The sequence below is a fragment of the Polyodon spathula genome, chromosome 4 (assembly GCF_017654505.1).
Source record: "Polyodon spathula isolate WHYD16114869_AA chromosome 4, ASM1765450v1, whole genome shotgun sequence".
NCBI lineage: Eukaryota > Metazoa > Chordata > Actinopteri > Acipenseriformes > Polyodontidae > Polyodon > Polyodon spathula.
Genome location: NC_054537.1, coordinates 16,005,514 through 16,027,017, shown reverse-complemented (window position 1 = coordinate 16,027,017; position 21,504 = coordinate 16,005,514). Strand labels below are relative to the sequence as shown.

The 21,504-nt window shown below is 36.7% G+C and overlaps 1 protein-coding gene and 1 pseudogene across 1 annotated transcript; both read right to left on the bottom strand.

Annotated features, from left to right (window-relative positions):
* Positions 1 to 674: 674 nt before the first annotated feature.
* On the bottom strand, positions 675 to 9,423 carry LOC121313774 (annotated as a pseudogene).
* A 1,932-nt stretch (positions 9,424 to 11,355) lies between these two features.
* Positions 11,356 to 20,850, bottom strand: LOC121314221 (protein disulfide-isomerase A4-like). The gene is made up of 10 exons (XM_041247247.1): positions 20,494 to 20,850; positions 17,415 to 17,583; positions 16,026 to 16,231; positions 15,468 to 15,606; positions 14,305 to 14,510; positions 13,826 to 13,984; positions 13,450 to 13,601; positions 13,120 to 13,276; positions 12,621 to 12,854; positions 11,356 to 12,089 (listed from the first exon to the last, which is right to left on the bottom strand). The coding sequence occupies exons 1-10, from the start codon at positions 20,573 to 20,575 to the stop codon at positions 11,671 to 11,673; spliced, it is 1,923 nt and encodes a 640-aa protein (XP_041103181.1). The 5' UTR covers positions 20,576 to 20,850; the 3' UTR covers positions 11,356 to 11,670.
* Between the last annotated feature and the right edge of the window lie 654 nt (positions 20,851 to 21,504).

Below are 21,504 nucleotides of genomic sequence, written 5' to 3'. Positions count from 1 at the left end.
GACATACATCCACTAGACAGAACATAATTTCCAGTTATAGCCTTCATTAAATTAATCAATGGGGCGCCAGTACCATGAAAAAGATATATTTATAGTATGCAAACAGCGGTTCTGAAGATATAACATTCATAATCCAAACAGATAACAAGACATTATCATCAAGAATGTGTGCCAGGGACGGTTCATACCAAGTTTAACTACAAATGGTTGAACAAGTAAAATGCAGTTTTACTTTGCACTTTTGCAGTTTCAAAACTTTATATACAGACAGGATCATCTTTATATCCCCATCTTCTGATATTGGTGCTCAAGAATATATTTACAAAGTCTAATTACAAGTGTATAAGAGGTTCTCTGAAATGTAAGTATCTCATACAGGGGCCTCCATTATATCCCTGCAGGGTGCGTTAAAAGCACCCTGTCAAGAAATCTGATGCTGAAAATGACTCAAAAACACACCGTTAGCAGGCACCCATTTAGCGAAAATGCGGGCCTATTGATCTTATGTATAGACTGAAATTAAGAACATGCATAATTACAAGCTCCAAATCTTTTCCTGTTTCAACACATGCACCTGGTCTCCTTTTTATTAATAACAACTGCAATGCAGCTCAAGCCACGCTAGACAGACTCCTTCTATGTACGTAAAAGTCCAGTGAAAGTAAGGCCAAGAGCTATAACCTTGTTGTGTCTTGCTTTTCGACCGGGACATTGTAGTGTCTGTCATCCTCTGTGATGAGACACACAGCTGGCCAATCTTCTTTATGATCATTGGGTTAAATGTGAGAAACTCATCCGTTTCAAATTTGTAAAGCCTGTACACACGAATTGTAAGTTCCAGAGTGTAGCCCAGGGGGAACATCTCGACATGTAAGAGAAGCAGCATTCTGTCATTAGATCAATGCAGCAGGTGCTGGGTCTAACTGCCCTCAAGTGCTTTACTTTTATATATCAAATCTGTGCCAAAAAAATGGTTAGTATTTTTTTTTTTTTTTTTTTGCATTAATGAAATAACGTTAAAAGCTGTACAAGTCAACACACCTGTAATTACATTGCTGTTTAACAAAATATATTGATTTAGGGCTAAATTCTCAAAGCAATTTGATCCAATTCATCATTAACACCATTTTTTCAGAAAGTCGTACCAATAAAGTTACCAAACCAGATAGACAACTAAGCCTTTCAATTAAGGGGTTGAATTAATGTATTAAGTTGTTTATATACATTAGATGCCTAATTGGTGTCGTCCCGTTCCCCCCCCCCCCCCCCCCCCCCCCCCCCCCCCCTCAGAGAGAAAGAAATGGTGCTCTTCAGAAAAATGACGATGTGGAGAATCTAGCGCCTAATGTTTTTTCTGATGAGGTTATAACTAGCGATGATCATTACAGTAATGACTAGCGATGCTCAAGACATTTTCTAAATGCATGACATTTTTTAAATGACAAAAAAAAAAATATAACATCCATGCATTTTAGTCACCTGTGCTCTCTACTTGTACATTAAGATAAACTTTGTATGCATTCCTTAAATAGGTACGCTCTTGCTACAACTTGCAGTAGCAAAACATTGTAAATGACATATTAAATCTGTTTAAAAAATAGACATGGGAATCATCTTTATTTCAAATTGCTTTGCTCATTTTACAGATATAATTTGTATAATACAGATACTTGTACATCTTAAAGTTGTTACCTTCTTAAACATGTAAAGACAAATACTCAGAAGCTCAAGGAGCTACTAGTACTGCAGATGAAGAAGGAAGCAGAGAAGCCAGACTGCATATTGCAAGAAAATGGCACTGAAGGACAGCGACCTGACTGACTTGCTCAAGTCCACAGCTGAAGCCCACTTGATTGAGGTGGTTGCTGAGGAATGTGCAGGGGGTATCATAAATGTCCAGAACAAACGAGAGCCAGCAGAAAATGGGCACGTCCTTGTCCAGCTGCATATCATTGTGCAGTTCAATAGCAGTATTCAACATCAGCAATTTCACAGCCTCCAGCAAACTGTACTCCTCCTCTTCATTCCTGAAGATCTCTTCACACACGGCTTGTCTCTCTTCTGCACTGGAGGATTCCACCACGGCCAACCACTTTACCATGGAAAAATAAGAGAATATGAAGGAGCTCTCTGTGGGTTTTTTATGATTATAATAATGCTTATTAAAAATAATTAACCAATTAGTGTGTTTCACTTCATTCATGAGAGGATTTCTGTGTGCAGGTGTTTTGTTCACAACACAGTCGATCAGGGGTGGCCTATAAGTTTTGAAATGTCTTACGTGTGCATTGCCACGTGTAAACAGAACAGCTCGGCAATGCTCATGTGACTACACTAAACTAATAGAACAGCAGCACTGGAACATAAAAACACAGCATCAAACCATGGACAAGTTTATATTAATAACAACAAACTTTAAATGCTGTAGTCCACTGTTAAACATCTAATCAAACTTGATAAAGCACCATCTTAGAATTAGCTATTGAATTAAAATGAGTTCTTCTGAAACAATCAAGCCTGGATTAAGAACAATACTTTTACAACCTTTCTCTTTAGAAGCTGACCTTTTAGCAATTCCATCAAATTTCCATTTGTATACTCTTATGTAAACCTCCACTGCTTGAGGCAGTCATGACAGGAGGCTAACTTTTCAGGCAGCTGAAAAAACAGAAAGAAAAGTTTTCATCAGTCAGTCATGTTTTGTTTGACTTAAATTTTCTAGAATGATAACTTTTTTTAAGAAATGCTCAAATGAGTTCAGTATGTGGAACATTGGCAATATTTACTTATATTAGGTTAAATTAAATAGAGAATAATGCATGACGTAGTGTGTAATAAATGAAAATTTAATACCCACTCAAGGGATGGGATGCTAGCCAAGAGTCCCACAAAGGGTGGGCACTAAATTCTCTTTTTTTTTTTCCTGCCAGAGTTGCAGTTCCTGCTTACTCTGCTTCATCTGCCAGTGAGTTATTAGCTTGCGCTGGGGTTGTGCTCTGCTGCTGATGTTAATGAATTTTCAATGGGCCAACAACTGGATGGCCCATTGAAAAAATTGCTCACAATTTATTATTACATAATACAATTTACCTATAAACTGTTGTACAGCTCATTTCACTCCTTGACCACCTTCTTCATAATCATCCACAGAAGACTAAATACAGCTTTCCACCCAAAAAGCAAGTGTGTGATGAGGTTTGCGACATTGCAACAGAAAATACAGTATAAGCAAGGCACACAACCAACTACATTGAATGCCCTGCCCAGTCTCCAGAAAGACACAATATGAGTTTTAAAACTCATGTAAGGGACCCTCATAGCAGGCAATACTGTCACAAGATATCACATACCAGCAGTCTGTAAGAATGGAAGGAGGTTGTTCAGGAACAAGGCTTGATTCAGACACACTTCCACGTATGCAAAGGACAGTGACAGACATTTACAATAATAAGCAGTACAAACTGCTTTTATTGTCCTTCGGTAGCAGCTACAAGGTAGAATGGTTTAATATTGCCAGGGATCCAGACATCAATAACAGTCATTGAATGAAGTCATATTAAATAAGTTTCAGTAATCATTACACAACAAAAAAGGTGGCGAATTTGTTTTGAGATAAAACACAAGAATACCTGCATTCAGGGCTTACACCTGGATAAAGTCTTCTCTCTGAAGCCAGGCTGGCACTTCCTTACTCTGGATCAATGCCTGGAAAAGCGTTGCCCACAGTGCACAGTAATTATCTCCTCGCACTCTCCAAAGCCAACTGAAACTTTTAGGAACTTCTTCATATGCCTACAGACAAGTCAAGGAAGCAGCAGTTACTTTCATTGGACATTTTGGATCACAAACAAGTTACAACTTTAAAATAGTAAGATATATAACAAATAGGGAATATAGAATAATTCTCATTATAAAAAAAATAAATAAAAAAAGTGTAACAAATTTCTCTACTATGTTATTTTTGCTTTCTGCAGTTGTACAGATTAAAAAACTAGAACTTGTAATAGTATGTTTGAATAATAATACAAAAAAAATATTTATAGCATGCAGTATCCTGGTGTGCATGAAGATGCATCAAGATTACACCAGAATTCTCAGCTGATATTAGCAAAGGAAACTGGAAACAGTTTTCATGGCTTAGCAGAGAGATGTATTAAAACAGATTTTCTAGTTCAGCAGTTTTTGACCTGTTTTCATCTAAGTAGTCTCTGCTGTCTAATGGAGAAAATGCCAACTAAGATAAGAAAACCACTCATCTGCAATGATTTCTAGGAAACCCTTCTCTGCCCGAACAATCTTCCAATAGGTTAGCAACTCTGACGTCAATACTGAATACAATAGTTCACACACAGAAGACTCCCTGTCTGTCAAATGCTTTGCTTCTCTGAGGGTCTGGCAACACAGCAGAGTAGCTATGAATTGGCTTTACTCTGGTGTAAATGGACACAGAGGAATACAAATAAATATAATTTACTAGGCTTGCATTTACCATATTTAGATCCACTTGACATTGCTACAGTATATTATAACCAAAGTGCAAGACATACAAAGTTATTGGATATGGCATTTCAACATAGGTTTGCTATTGATCCCTACACCATATTCCAATTTTCTTTCCAGCTCACCTTTTTAATCTGTACACTTCTGGCCGTGTTCCCTCTCAACTCACTTTCACTGTACATCAAAATGTCCACTTCTGGAGAGATGCTGCAATTATCTTGCAGAAATGAAAAGAAAATTAGTTGTAATGTAAAAATCTATTTAAACTTTCTGCCCTATTCTTCTGAATAGGGTCTATTATTCTTTGATACTACTGTTTCAATACATCTGATCAGTGAAGCAAGAACAATGAGCACTAAGTTTCGAATCAGCTACATTTTGGAATACAATGCAATGCTAAAGAAGCACTCACCCATAAAATCATCTACATATTTAGCTCCATTTTTTTTCAGCTAATCCTTTTCTATCTCTTCTGCACCTCGATACAGATCAACTTCACTGTGAAGAGATCAGTAAGATTTTTTCAAGTGAGATCTAAGCTGGGTGAGAAGCATTCCTGTCAGGGATAGATGTACAGTTGACTCTGCATAATTGCACGGGCTCAGGACTGGTGTGAGGTCATGCACATAACCGGAGTATGCACATAACCATAGTGAGGGAATACAATGGGATACAATGACAATGGGTCTATATGTACATGTATATATGACTCATTGTGATCAGATTCATAACTTTATTTTTTCCTTATATTTTATTACAAGTAACTTAAAATACAGAACAAGTTCAGAAAAATAAACCAACTTGAAATAAGTTATGCACTCAATACAAACACTATTCTCTGCCAACACACAATATGAAAAGTAAAATAATGTACAGTAACAGCCCACATAAACTAAGCTATTATAATCCAGTAAAACATAAGTTTAACAGGCGTGTACAGTACCTTACTACAGATCTTGTAACTACAACATAACAAAAAAGATATTTGATGGAATTATGCACAGTATTCGTCCAACTACTGATAAACAACTATAAAAAAAAAAAAAAAAAACTGTCCTAAGACAACATTTGCCTCCCTTTTACACCATGTTGCTGGGACTTGATTGATGATCAATTATTCAGTCAAGACCCAGCCACATTCTACATATCGATTTGGCAGGGACGGAATTAGCCTCATCCCTGCCAAACTTAAAATTTAAAATAATAAGTCTTTATTTAGACAGGCAAGGCTTCTGCCCTGTCACAGTACAATGATCAGTACCTTGTGTTAGCCTCCTCTTTGACAGCAGCACTCATTTCTCATGGGTTCATTTCTCAAGCTTTAGGGCACTTGATTTTTCCTGGGTTACGCTTTGGCTCTCCGGTTCCATCTCTATGCTGGGCGTCCTTTGGTTAGATCGTCTCCAATGTCTTCCAGAGACTGTACTATATTTACCTCCACAGCACTGTCCGGTTGCTCTGGACTTTCAAATGCTTGGGTATCTACAATGTTTTCTTCCACAGTATGTGTGTGTGTGTGTGTGTGGTGTGTGTGTGTGTGTATATATATTATATATATATATATATTATTTATTATATATATATATATATATATATATTTTTTTTTTTTTCTATAAGTATTTATGTGGCTTTGGCTTACAGTGGGTGTAGATACTGTGAAGATGGTCAACCACATTTTACAGCAGTAAACCCCCAATATCACTCTGTGGATAGGATTGTGTGTGGTTATTTTGTTATGTCCATGTATTTTGAACATACCTCTCACTCCTCTGCAAGTCTTACAGCATCGCTGTTACAACTGCTGGCAAGAATGTAGTAATCTTCATCTGCTGTCTCTGTTATGGAGCCGCTTGTGTCTTCTTGCACGGCATCATTGACTACCCCTGCGGTTCCATTTCCATGCTGCAAATTATCAATGCAAGCAGTTTGATTTATTTTCTCAATTGCAATCACAGATTTAGTCCTGAAAAAAAAAAAAAAAGTTAAAAAAAAAGATTTATGAAACTGTGCCACTGCATTAATGGAATGGTGATTTATGAAATAGGCATTCTCTTAATTCTGGATACCCAAGTAAAAAAGAAAACACCAAGCTTCTGTCAAACTGATGGTTCTCTAGTTGTTGTTAAAGAACGCATGGATTTAGTATTTGATCATAAGGCCAGGCCGAGGTAATTTGAAGTGTGTATCCTAAAAACAAAAAGCATTATCTGATTGATCATTCATCGAGGGAGCTTTCCTTGAAAGATGAAGAGATTCATGTTTGTATTTTGAGTGATGCAGCAAACCAGTAGAGAAATCAAGAAACCTCATTAGTTTCATTACCCCATACCCACCTTTTATTAAAGAAGGCCAGGGAACCGGACAATTGTAAAATAGATCTTAAACCACATAAACTAAGACTAACCCTTACTTACAGGCTGCTCGTGTTCTTCATGGGTTACTGTGGCTTCAGTAACCCTTCCTGCAAAGGCTGTATGTGCTGTGTGCTCCAGGCCAGCTGCCAGTGTCTCTGACTCTAGCAGACTGATAGATTCGCTCTCCTGATGCACAGCTACAGCTTCCTCAGCTCAATTTTCTAAGCATGCTGGCATTACTACAGCACCCTCTGCCACTCTGTTGACTGGCATGGCATCTTTAATATTCTCCTGGCTGGGAAAAATAAAGTGAATCCTAATTAAACCATGCTGATAATCTGGAGCCAATGGAAACAAACAAGACCGATTTCAACCCACTCCCAGTCAGGCAAGACAATAAAGTGGTCTGTAAACTGAAATGTATTCAAAAGATCATGGGCAAGACAAATAAACTTTATTCTTATCCAGGAACTGACCTGCATTGTTGCAACTACTAGCAACACGTTAACAAATTAACCGAATTGTTGAAAGCAAACCACAAGATTTTACTTTGAGATACACACATCATAATAGAGGACTTAATTTTACAGCAGTACCTTTGCCATTTGAGTCTGACAACCCAAGTGAAATACATTGCGCATTGAGATGTTATAATGAATCCCTAGTAGTTACACTAGTCTACACACAAGAGTCCAAGGTTACACCTACCGAATACACTGTAACACCAGCAGCACATTCAAGTCTGGTACTTCAGTAATTTTAGACTCACACTTTCTGACATTATGAAGAAATCTCTGCGACAGCCCACCTCCTCGCTGGTGAAATATTTTACGTTTATAATATTGTGGTAATATTATTAAACTAAACTGTGAATATCCACTCAAAACTGTAACACATTTTACTTTAAAGCTTAGAAGAAAGAAAAAAAAAAAAGCCAATATCGTTTTTTTTTGTTTAATGAACTCTTCAATCGTTTACATGAATTTGACAACCGCAACCCAACACTTACTAAATTAGATACATCGTTTTAATTCCACTCGTAAAATAAGAGAGATTTGAATAAGAGAGTACTGCAGCTAGAAACAGATTGCACTTCGACCTCCTTACTGGATCGTTCTCTACATTAATTCTTACTGAGTTTGAACGACCTTTATGTTTCCAGTCCCCCCAAACAAAAATAACATCGTGTAACAATTTTTTTTTTTTCCTGGGTAGTAAGTGTTATTTCCTAATTGCTTATGCCTCAAAAGTATAGAAAATGGCTATTATTCCCCACAAACTTTGCTTTTGTGACCAGGACAGTGATATTTCAAAATATCACTATTTCCAATGGGAAAACGGGCAAATGTGTTTCTTTTCGTTCACATAAAGTCAGAAAAAAACAACATATGAATTCAAATTAACATGTATTTATACCAATGTAATACAAAAATGATTACAAAAGATTTAGAAGTGAGTAGTTTTTCGAGATTTGCAATTATACTGTATTTACAGTTGTAGTACAAATCGTATTAAATTGCAGGGTAGAAATCATCCTAAAAACTACAATCCCATCATGCTCATGCCCAAGGTTTGCATGGTTTACACAACCCCTATTGCAACAAGAGAACCCTTTTCTTAGTTCTCTCTGTTTTTTTTTCGATTTGCTCCCCCCCCCCCCAAGAGCTTTAAAAACAACAATTTGGTAATTGCAAATTAATGTAGTTGCTATAGTATATATAAATTTTACTTATAATTTTATTTTAACTTAACACGTATGTTAACTTTCTAGATGTCTTTTTCAGCAATGTTTCCAGATTCATAACAAACTCACTTCCTACTCGTTACTTCCCCTTTCTGTAGATTCAGTCGCTTCTACACAGAAAACTTACGAAGATACCCCCCACCTTGTGGCAAAACTGAATTATGTTTTATAACAGGCACATTTATACCCTCAGCAATATATAACTCAATAGTGACATTTTTTAAAACAGTAAAATGGTCCAATAATATATTGCTGTAGGCATCTCCTGGCTTGTATTGAATACTGAACATTTTCTAAAAGTTTTACATATCCCCACACACTATTAAAAATGTCGTCATGGCATTTTCCAGAAAATAGAAATAAACCAGTTAGGGGCTGGCCATGTTGTTTTGATCAGCAATCTTGTGTCATGCTCAAGTTAGCTGCGCCTGTTCCAGTGCCCTCCTTTTTTTTTTTTTTTTTTTTTTTTTTTAACCAAACCACGTTAATAATGACTTTTATGGAATCATTTTCCCTTATCACAATACAAGATCTTAATAAATTAGTGATGCAGAGGCACTCTTCCACTTGTTTTGTTTAGATCCAATTCCAATGAAAATCCTCAAAGGCATTTTATTATTATTATTTGTATTCTTATTATTGTTATTATTTCAATTTAGTAGTTGCCAATTGAGTTTACCCTGTTGTTCTCCCAATTTGAAATGTCCAATTGTATTTTAGGCTCAGCGCTACCACCTCTGCATTGACTCGGAAGATGAACACCCGCTGTCCTTTGAAAGGTGTGCAGTCTACCGACCGCTTCTTTTCACTCTGCTGGTCCTCCATACAGCCAACCCAGAGCTATAGCGTAGGAGGATAACGCTGCTCTGTGCAGTTTACAGGAAAGCCCGCAGCTGCCCGGCCACTCCACAGTGGTCGCTAGTGCGTGGTGAGCCGAGGACACCCTGGCCAACCTAAATGCAATCCCGCTGGGTCGTGCTCAGCCAATTGTTCGCCGCCCCCTGGAAATTCCCGTCCATGGTCCGCAGTGGAATAGCCTGGACTTGAACCGACGAACTTCAGGCTATAGGGTACATCTGCACTCCACTCGGGAGCATCAAAGGCATTCTTAGTGATCTATGTGACTTTTGTAAATTATTAACATATCTTTGTCAACTGCAACAGTACCTTCTGCTTTTAAAACTGCTGTGGTTAAGCCATTACTCAAATTAATTTAGATCCTACAGTTTCGAACAATTTTAGACCTATCTCCAGTTTACCTTTTATAGCTAAGATCTTGGAGAAGGTAGTAGCCAGTCAACCTAATGTTTCTTGATAACAAAGAGTTCTTGAAAAGTTCCAATCAGGTTTTTGGGCTGCTCATAGTAGAGAGACTGCACTGGTTAGAGTTGTAAAGGACTTATTGGTAAATGCAGACTGTTTTAGACTAAAGTGCAGTGTTTGATCCGGTTGATTATACCATTTTAATGGATCGCCATAAAAGCTAGGTAGGGATGTCTGGAATTGCACTAAACTGGTTTAAATCTTATCTTACTAGTAGACTGAATTGTGTTTCCTTGGGAGATTCAGGATTATCTACAATTACCCACGGCATTCCCTAGGGTTCCATGTTATTTTCTTTATACACGATACCGGTGGGGGAGATATTTTGTAAACATAGCATACATTTTCCAGCTATGTTGATGATACACAGCTTTATATTTCTGTGAAACCTGGGGATACCTCTGCAGTCTCTGGTTTAATTGGATGTCTGAATGATGTAAGAATCTGGATGTCTCAAATTCTTCTGCAGTTAAACTCAGATAAGACAGAAGTTTGGATTTTGGGTTCTCAGCAACAACTGGAATTTACCAATTCTCTAAAAACAGAATTTAGCCATTTAAATTCAAACCCAAAATCAGAGGCCACACATTCGGGATTCATATTTGATTCCGATTTATGTTTTGACGCTCATATCCAAAGTATCTTTATCATCTACAAAATATTGCAAAGATTTGGTCTAGTATCAGATAGTTTAAAAAAAAAAAAAAAAAAAAAAAAAAAAAATTAAAAAAAAACAGCAATACATTACTACAATCTCAAAAAATTTCACTTAGATGTGGTTAATTTGAAATATTGGTTGCCAAAATAGGCAATTATTTCAGTAAGATCTATTAACATTTGGTGTAGATAGCAAACTTTAACACACAAGGTCTTAATCATTTAAAATCAATTGAAGGTATACATCATATTTTCTAAAGGTTCACATTTTTTCTGACCTGCTCAGTATTCTGTACATGTGTGAGATGAACTATATTCTATTGTTGTTCATTCCAAAACCTTTAATACATCAACAATTCCAGCAACACTAAATCACAAGAGCTGCTTCTATGAAGACTTTTCATATGCGACTTCAAAAGTAAGGCAGTTTTAAGAAGTTGCATGTATCTTTATGGAGATTCCTCTACGCAATTTGAAATGCTCATATGTAAATATTCCTATCCACCAACACATTTTATTTCAGAGTAGTGTGTTTGAGAATCATCAATGCTTTAATCTAGAGAATGTATATCTGATAGTTCATTAAGTGATGGTTAAGGACAATATCATCTCCCCCCCCCCCCCCCAAAAAAAAAAACTAGCATTTATACTGCTGGACTTAAGGAAATGGAAAATTACTTTAGTTAACTGATGGTGTTGGATTTAGAAGATGTAAAACTTGAATTTCCCACATTACCTTTGTAAGTATTTATAAAATAATATACCAGGATAAAGACCCCTTTTTATAATCTTTTAATTAAAAAGACTGCATTACAAAACACTCAATTGGTAAACAGTGCAAGCTTTCGAAAACTGGAACCTCGAGATTACAGAACACTGTCAGTTTTTATTTTCTTAACACAACTGTTGGTACAACACATTCAGTTCATATACACTTATTACCAACCATTTGCACAACTAAAATACAGCTGTTATCAAGCAACTGTGCTGCACCCCCCCCACCCAAAAAAAACCAACCCTATACCTTTTTAGTTTTGCTTACTGTATTACTAGACACAGGTTTTTCTTAAGTCACCTCTATCAGTAGATTCTTTACAGTTCATCTTTACTTCTCTCCGACAGTTGTGTTGCATGCTCCTTCAAAAATTGGCTCAAGCTTTCCACGTCTCGCGTTTTACCTTCGAATTTGACAGGGTTCTGTTTGTTGTTGCTGGGTGCAAAGTAAATAGTGGGGAATCCTTCTACTTTGTAGTTATCATTAGGTATGTCATTGACAGTGGAATCCATCTTGGCAATAACTAGGTTTTTCTCATGCTTGTACTTCTTTCCCAATTCATTATATTCTGGCTCCAGTTTTTTGCAGTGCCCACACCATGGTGCGTAGAACTCAATGAGGACATCTTTCTTCTTATCCAGTACAATTTCCTCAAAGGTTTTTCCCACAACAACCTTCACTGGGCCTTTGTTGCTCTTGGGCACTGGTTGAGATTTCACAACAGCTTTTAATTTTCCTACAGAAAAAAGGTGACATTACCCATAAACATTCAATAAATTAAGAAAGGGTTTATGGCCACAAACAATTATAATTTATGTATTTATTTTATTTTTTTTTTTAAACTAGGATTTACAGACATTTGACTTTTATAACACAGTGACAAATGGTTTCAGGGTGCGAGGAGGTTTGCAGCCTACAGTAAAACCACCTTTGGTGTATGTAAAAGTGGTTTGTCTAAAATTAATCAAAGCCAAGTGGCTAATTTCCTGCAGTTATTACCCAAAGAATGTTTACTAACAGAAAATTAATTACATTTACTTGCTTGTTTTATATAAATTTATAGAAGTTCAATCCATTTTTTATTTTTAACAAAAATCAGCTTAAGCTTATAAAACACACTTGTTTTTGTGACCACAAACATCTCTTCCATTTGGCAAGAAGTGGAAACTGAAGTTGCTATTGCTGTAATTCTCGTATCTATGGACACACATGGCTTTATAGATACAGTTCAACCATATGGTGCATACAACAGCTAATAAGATCATACCTTTCTTGAATGCCAGGACAAACTCTCTCAGTACATCTGAATCAAATTCTTCAGGTTCCATGCTGTACTTCTTGCCTCCATCTCCCAGAATTCCAACATTCACCTCCTCCCCACTATCACTCAGGCCCAGTGCTTTCAGCTCTTCTGCATAGTCCTCCTCGTCAGCTATTACAAATGTGTATTCTGGGAAATCGTGGGCTACTTCCAAAACTTTGTTACGCCAGAACTGAGTGGCTGGAAGAATGAAAAAACACAGTGGTAATTACTACAGAGGAATGGGCTTACTGGCTACCTCAACAATTTGTTTAATATAAACACACAAACAAACTATTTGCTGCAACAGACAATGCCCCAAAGCACTGAATTTAAATGAATACCATAAAATTTATGAAAAAGTTAAATGCAGTATTTTTATCATCTTTTTTAAAAAATATAATGTATGTATATCTCTCAGAATGCACATAATACAGAAAACCTGTGTATACACACACACACCCACCAACACGATAATCATAGCTGAAGTCAACACCATAGTAAATGACAACCATTGGACGTTTGGTGTATCTCTTGGCATCGTTACTCTGCTTCCTATGTCCAACCAATGGCAGGGTATGTTTGCCAATGAACTCTTTCACTTCTGCCTCGGTGGTGGATTCCTATGAAGAAAAAATAAATAAACTGAGTTAGATTACTTTCTCCTTGAAATCATGGCATTTCTAGTTCTGCTCTTCCATTATATCTGATCTTTTTTCTGTCAGTTTTCCTTCCATAGCAAAACACAGGGAGGTTTTAAAGTCACTTGATCCAGTTGAATATTATGCACACTTACTTTAATAGTTAAGATATAGGACTTCGATTCAAATTTGGAGTGGAATTTTTCAGGTTGCATCATGACTACTTGTCCTGGAGAAGCTTTCAAATACTTTGCAATTTCATTACTGAAGGTGTGGTAGAACTTGTAGTCATCTCTCAGGTTGTTGCCTAAGAAGCAAATAGGAACGTATCAAACTTAGGATATATTTCTATAAAATACTCTACAATAGTTAACATCAAGGCAATATACCTCAGTACACAGTTTGAATTTAAATCTTCATTGAATCAAAAAGTATTGAAACAACTTAACATACCTGATCTAAAACATCTACATGTTCCACATTTATTGTGACACTTCCATTACAAGACTTTCAGAAGCTTCATATACTTACATGTATTTTGGTAAAGTTCTAGAGCAGCATCCTGGTCGTCAGCAAAGACACCAACAATAATGACATCATCCCCATCCTTAACAAATTCCTGAACCTGCTTTACAGCCTGGATGTGTTTGGAAGGAGGTCCAGCCTGCTCAATCATATAATCCACGATGCCTAAAAAAAAAAAAAAGGGGGGGGAATGAATACATACATACATACATACATAAAGTATTTATATATTTATTCACTTACAGGAAGTTTTAGATGGTGTCAAAATGGAACTGCTTCTATGACGCATTACAAAACAAAAACAGAGATTTTTAATTTGGAAAACTACAGGTGCTACTGCTTAATCTTTTAACTGTTTGTATACTTTATCCATTCTTAAACCTAACCAATACACTAAATGAAGAAATAAAAAAAGACAATGGGATGCTCATTTTTCATTCATCTTCTAGAAACAATCTAGAAGGTTCTGGTGCTAAAGACGTTACCATGCTTTTCTCTTGGTCCATTGTATTCAAATGCTTTGCCCTTTCGGAATATCTTCAGTGTCGGGTAACCAGTGACTTCAAACCGTGTGGCAACCTCGGATTCTACCGTAGCATCAACTTTCGCCAGTGGAATGGGTGGAGTGCGTCTGCTGAGTTCCTTGGCGGCTTTTTCATACTCCGGAGCGAGCTGCTTACAGTGTCCACACCTGTGATAATAGCAACAGTCAAATATCCACCACACAAATGAGCAAGATAGTCAAATTACCTATAAAGCAATGAACGACGCACAAAAACAAAGACTGACCAGCCTCATTCTTCCTGCAAACCAAATGGAATGGCTGCATTACAGGAGGGACACAGGGAAACTGCACTGCGAGTTCAATGTCCTGTTTAACAAGGCATGTATTTTAAAAACTTCACATGTTGGGCTTAACACAGTGGAAATGCTATTTTTAAAAGTTGTCCTCTCTGACTTACGCGGCTGACGTGAAGGTATTTTTTGTTTCGCTGACAGAATCCAATCATGTAGCTTTACACAATCATTTTCAAACCTTGGTAGGGTTTCTCTAAAGGAATTCATTTTTTTTACTGTTGACTTAAATTTTAAAAAGTAGCCTACCCAGGCCATATATTGCTGTCATAGAACAGCTGCGCAGCACACGATCTGGGCAATAGTAGTTTTCAGCGTTTTTTTAAATGCCCATAAAATCTTTGTCCATTATAAATGTGTATTGTATTTATTTCTCTGCATCTAAATGTAGTTTATGTAGTTATTTCCGTTGCAGCTCTCGTGACACAGAAATGAAAATTTATGGAAGGATGAGATTTATTTAGATGCGACTACTTGGGAAACAAATCACTTTAAAAAGTAACTCAAGGTACAGAAACACATACATTTATACTACCTGAAATTTCAATTTCAGGTATAAATAAATCATGTAATTTCTGAAAATACATGCCCAAGTTGCGAACTGGTATATGGTGCAATCTAAATGCGTTTAAGAACACACATTCCCTCCTCCACTGTCAAATTAAACAAGTCGTTTGGAACAAACTCAGTTTGCTCTACATTTACTCTCCATCACAAAACAAGCAGCTCACACTGGCACAGGCATCTAAAACTGTCAAGAAAAAATGATGCATGTCCATTGGGAGATTCTTACCAAGGTGCATAGAACTCCACAAGAATGATGTCTGCCTCGTTGACCACCTCATCAAAGTTGGCACTGGTCAATACCATGGTGACCTCTGGTGGGGGAGCCCAGTCCGGCTGAGCCACCTCCTTCACTTTGGCAACAATAGCTGAAACAAAATAGGAAGCAAGTCAGCCACGGCTGGCTGGCTGGCATTCATGCATGCATAGATAGATAGAGTACTGGAAAACACGTTTGAGGCAAGACACTAAATACTAACACACTGAAATACTCTGCTGGGACCAACATTAAAATACTGTGTAGCTAAAGTAGGTATATACAAATATATTGCCAAGTCACATACTGCAAATAAATCATCTTATGTGAGAAAACAATAGTATCATCATAATAAAATAAGGTTTCCAATTTTATATGCAACCTGGTACAGCAACAAAAGGGTTTATGTAATAGTAAAACATATATATATTATATATATATATATATAGATATATATATATATAATATATAATATATAACATATATATTATAATAACACACACACACAAAAATTGAAAGCAGAAAACAAACCTTTTTCTGATCGATCTCCATCATAATCCACTGGCTGCCCTTTCTTCAGGATCTTGAAAGTGGGGTAACCGCGGACTTCAAACCTGCTGCTAAGCGCAGTCTCTGCAGTAGCATCAACCTTGGCTACAGGAATCGGTGGATCGTTTTCCTTCAGAGTTTGGGCAATTTTTTCATACTCGGGAATAAACTGCTTACAGTGTCCACACCTAGTTTAAAAGGGAAATATATATGATATACATTATATATATTATATATATATATATATATATATATATATATATATATATATATATATATATATATATATATATATATATATACACACACACACACACACACACACACACTATCATTCCAAATAGTATGCACTTTACATATACTGGAGACACTTGGGGTGGTTTAACAAATTTGCAGTGCTACGGCCTTGCCTTTTAAAATTAAGCTACCACCATGGTGCTCTATTGGAGCATGTGTCACGGTTTTAGAAGCGACAACTTAGTCAATTCATGACTTAAATGTAGAGCTACAGGGATATGCCATTTTAATATTTTCCACTTGTAAAACCAGCTTTTTGGAAGTATACTTTTTTAAACTGACGTATCAAAATAGTAACATTTGATAATTCAAGAGATTTGTTTATTTTAATAATGTTTAAAATACAGGACAGATCACAGAAAGACTTCTGGTTGCAATAACTCGAGCAGGACGTCACAAATCTTACAATATGCATTTCAAAGGAAAGAATCAGGTAATTTCTGTGTATTACAGAACAGTGTGATGAAGTTATCTTTATGACTAAATTAATGTGTTAATACCAATCTCTGCGTTTACGGATTTACACAAACCGCAAAGCCCTGCAACAGAGAGAAGGCTAATTTTGCTGAGAGGAATGAAACGGTAAAACAAAAAAGCAAGTTTGCTAGCTTTTAATGGTTCAAAATTTAGTATTCTCTGAAAACTTGCCTTTGACTTTGCAATAGCTTCAATAGGCAGTGTTGGCTACTAACATTACATGCAACATGCTACTGAAATCTGATTACACTTCAGCTGTAACTGAAACAGTTACTTTTTAATGCAGGTGAAGATTACTTGTGAAAAAACACTGTAGTCACTTTTCAACTGCGCAAGTCAAACCTGACGTCACATGAACAAGCTTTTCATATCACCTTACTAGAAAAACGTCAGGAGGCAACGAGCGGGTTTGATATTTCACTTGAACAAACAAAAAATATACAGCTGTAAAAAGTAAACCGTGTCTGAGAAGTATTTGAACTATAACATTATTTTCAAAGTAATGATGAGAACAAATGTTCAGGTAACTAACAGATTACTTTAAAAGTAAACTTCTTCATACTGAAAATAGCAACACAAACCCCCAGTGACACTCACCATGGTGCATAGAACTCCACCAGCACAGTATCCTTGTCAGCTACAAATGCATCAAAGTTAGAATCTGTCAAAATCAACACCCCATTTTCTTCTTTGGCATCTTTATCAGTGTCTTCCTCTTCATCTTCACCATCTTCCTGTTCACCATCTTCCTCCTCTTCTGTGGCATCTATAAATGTATTTATTTATTGTTATTTTTTTGCAGCGAGTCCCTTTCCACTATCCATCTCACAAAGAGCCTAAGTTTGTCTGTTAGTATGTATATCCATTAACTAGGACCCTGTTGACACTACTGTGCTGGCCCAGGGCCACCTCATATTTAGGTCTGCAACCCCCGTTCACATTTGCGGTTTAAGGAGCCTTCGCGCATTCACATGTGACTGAAAAGCACCCTAAAGTGTTGAGAATTTAGATTTTTTTTTAAAATGGAACGATGCCTGCACGCAGAATGGAAGAGCTACTGGGATATACAGTAATCCTTGATTTGTAGCAGGTGTTTCTTATCAATATTTTTTTTCAATGCTGTACAGTAGCAATTTTATGGTACAATATGTATTAAAAAAATTAAATAGACTATTGACTATTTTATGGTGTGTGACAGGGGGGCCAGTCTGAGTTTACCCCCACCTACAATCACATTCTCTCAAGAACACCAAGATATTCAGAATGCAGGAAACAGCAACTTGCTAGTGATCACAGGTATAAATATTTATTTATGTAATGGATACTTCACTCAGATTGCAAATGATCAACAGGTTGTACATACAAGGCCTGACACTCACAAGCCAAGCTCACGACTGACCACCTATAACTACTGCTCCCTCCCAAGCCACTTAATTTCATCCCGAGGGCTACAGTGAAACGTACTGTCTTTAAATTGGGACTTTAGTAAAGCCTCCATGTGTGAGTACATTAATTACTGTAGATAGTAATCAATAGCCAGCCAGCATTTTTGTAAATAGCAACACAAGTAATGTACAATAAAATAAACATTGTACTTGTGTCATCTATATCAATTTCAGGCGGAGCTTCTTGGTTGGCAAGGTGACACAGCCGAGAATTTTTTCCTCCGTCATCCCTTCTGGTGCTGTCAGTATCAGTTTCTCAGCACACAGTACAGTTAGTCGCTCAGTAACAAGGTGCAAACAGGTTATTGATAGATCTGTAGAGCGTTTACGAAGGTGCTTTGATTAAAAAAAAAATAATCTAAATTTATAACACTGTTTTTCTTAGCAAAATTAAATCGAAGCCTATTTTTAGGGACCCCCAACTGTTTTTGTTGATTCCAACTTAGGCACTCCACATAAGGACTAGCAAGTTTACATCAGGACTAGCAAGTTTCAAAAGGTACTAGTCCTTTGGACTAGTAGCACAATTTTATTCATTTCTAACCCTGTATTATTATCAAATGTGTCAATGTTTATGAACAGCCAGGCTGTAAAACAATGCCACCAGGCCTCGTCTCCACATCCACGGGTACTGTGTAACACTGTAGAAAGCAGTACTGCTCTGCATGCATAATTATACACTGGTTATGCAGCAGATTATATATTTCATTCCATTTAACTCCCTGCCAATTTTTTATTTTAATAATGCTATGCCTCTCAGAATGTGATTTTGATAAACTAATTACTTTGTTCTGCAACACAGTACACACCCATATTTTGTGTTTGCACAGCCGCTAGTGCCCGGTTCCAATAACAAAAGGACAAAGTTATATCCGTATATAACCTACATTGTAACAAGGGAACGGATAAGAGACCAGACATTTAATTTTTTTTTTTTTTTTTTTTTACAAAAAGTTCTGCATGCTAAACATTAACAAAACAGGTGAGGCAATAGGCAAGACAAAGAGGAAATACAGTAAATACTGTACCTGTTGAGTAATTAGATTCCCTTGTTTATGTTAACTCTTCATTTCAAGGCAAGTATCACATTAACTTTTTATCACCTTATTAGAATGATTTTTTTGAATGCATGTTACAAAAAAAATATAGAAATTACTTTAGTACTTCAAAAAAACTGATTTGATGGGATTTCAGAAAAACGGTAAATTCCATGGTCCCCCCCCGTCCCCCCGATAACTAGTACCAATATCTCAAAGCAATAAATAGTTAAAATCAATCCTAGAACTTATTTGGGACTTTTTAAATACATACTGTTAATCTTTTATTTTGCACCACGCTGTCTTACGTATGTCAAACTGATACGTTTGCTTTTAATCGAGTTCATACTGCAACATGTAGTTTTTTTTTTTGTTAATTAGACCACCTGTACACGTTTGTGAATCACTAAAAAACAAACAAAAAACATGTTCAACCTCAAGGGGCCGTCTAATTTTTTCAGCAAATTCACTCCACTGTAAACTAAGTTAGTTAAACCACATGTCAACCTAGCAACAAAACCAGCACCGAATCAATCTCTCTCTCTCTCTCTCTCTCTCTCTCTCTCTCTCTCTCTCTCTCTCTCTCTCTCTCTCTCTCTCTCTCCCTCTCTCTCCTCTCTCTCTCTCTCTCTCTCTCTCTCTCTCTCTCTCTCTCTTCTCTCTCTCTCACACACACACACGGTTATCATACGAATGCGGCTCAGGTGGTGTGCGACGATTTGACTGGAAGCCCACAGATACTTCCGGCTTGCGTTTTTTTTTTTTTTTTTTTTTTTTTTTTTATTATTTTTAGAGCACCAAAAGTGTAAAAAATCGAAGCACGAACCTCTTTATAAAATGCAATAGGAGGGCATGGAAGATTTTAAAATGTAATTAAATTAATTTCTAAATTCACGATGAATTTAGGTTCTGTGGACTGCACATTAAGCATGCAGTTCTAACAGCAAAAGGTGTGCATTTTACAGTGCCTTTTAGAGCAGGACTACATTTTAAAGAAATGTTAGCAAACACAGTCTAATTGCTACTAGATATATATATATTATATATATATATATATATATATATATATATATATATATATATATATATATATATATATATATAAACAACAATTCAACGTTGTTTTGCAAACATTCCCATGCACATTCCTACACTGCATTCAACAAAAACGTTTCAGAAAGTGGAATAACTTACCATCTTCTTCACATCGCGCAATGATTGTGAGTTGCGCTAAACCAAGCAGTGCTAGAAGCAGCAACGCTTTCTTTCCCTTCATTTTTACAGTGTCTAAATTACTCCGATTTCCTTCCCGATGTATCTGATCCCCTGCCTGGTTACTCTAATCTACAGCTGCTATATAATTGGTTAACCAATACACGATTTGCTACGTAGTCAATACAAATCGCTCAATGTGTGAAATCAATGCACCAAATACATACAGTTGTCACTCTAATAACTATAAGGATGTTAACTTAAAAAAAAACGAAAAACATTTACAGCCACTGTTTGAATTTAGGGTGTTTAACTTGAAATTGTCTGAGGTGCCGCTGTCCCATTGGCTGTTGCCTGTTTGGTCCCACCAATCCAACGGCGCCACTCGCAATAGAGAATCGAGCACGTTGAGCAAGGCTATTGGCTTCCAAGAGTGCTTGACGCATAACATTGGCTAACGAGAGAGAATGCCCTGACAAGATTCAGGAGAGTGAAACAGTTCAACTTTGATGTAGTAAGAATTCTTGGTGTCAACTGTTGAGTTTATTCGACACAGTCTTTCCTTTAATTACTAAAATGTATTTTTTAACGATCTGTTTAATAACAAGAACATAATAAAGCGCAGGAAAGCGAGTTGTAAGCAAATTGAGTTTGTCAGCAAAGGGCTAATGTGTGGTTGAAAGCCAGTTCATGAGAGGATCAAATGAAACGAGCGTCTGGCAGGTGCAGCTGCTTCTGGTTCTTCTTTGCTGTGGAGTTAACAAGCCTTCAGAATAATGAAACCAGTGCTTTGAGATGATCTGGTTTCTGTACACAAGGGATGACCGTGGCTAATGTCATGCTTGAGAGGCTCAGACTTATTTAATTTCAAACTCGTGCCTATTTGCAGCTGGGCTGATTCACAGTACACAGTGTAAATGTCTCAGAAAGGATTTTAACTATTATACAGTGAAGCACAGTACAGTGCTAAATTAAAACTCAATTATATCATCT

Coding starts and splice junctions, on each gene's coding strand:
- LOC121314221 (XM_041247247.1), bottom strand. CDS start 20,575: ATGAAGGGAAAGAAAGCGTTGCTGCTTCTAGCACTGCTTGGTTTAGCG. Junction 13,985..14,304: donor TGGACCAAGAGAAAAGCATG/GTAACGTCTTTA, acceptor TTTTTTTTTTAG/GCATCGTGGATTATATGATT. Junction 13,277..13,449: donor CCTATATCTTAACTATTAAA/GTAAGTGTGCAT, acceptor TTTTCTTCATAG/GAATCCACCACCGAGGCAGA.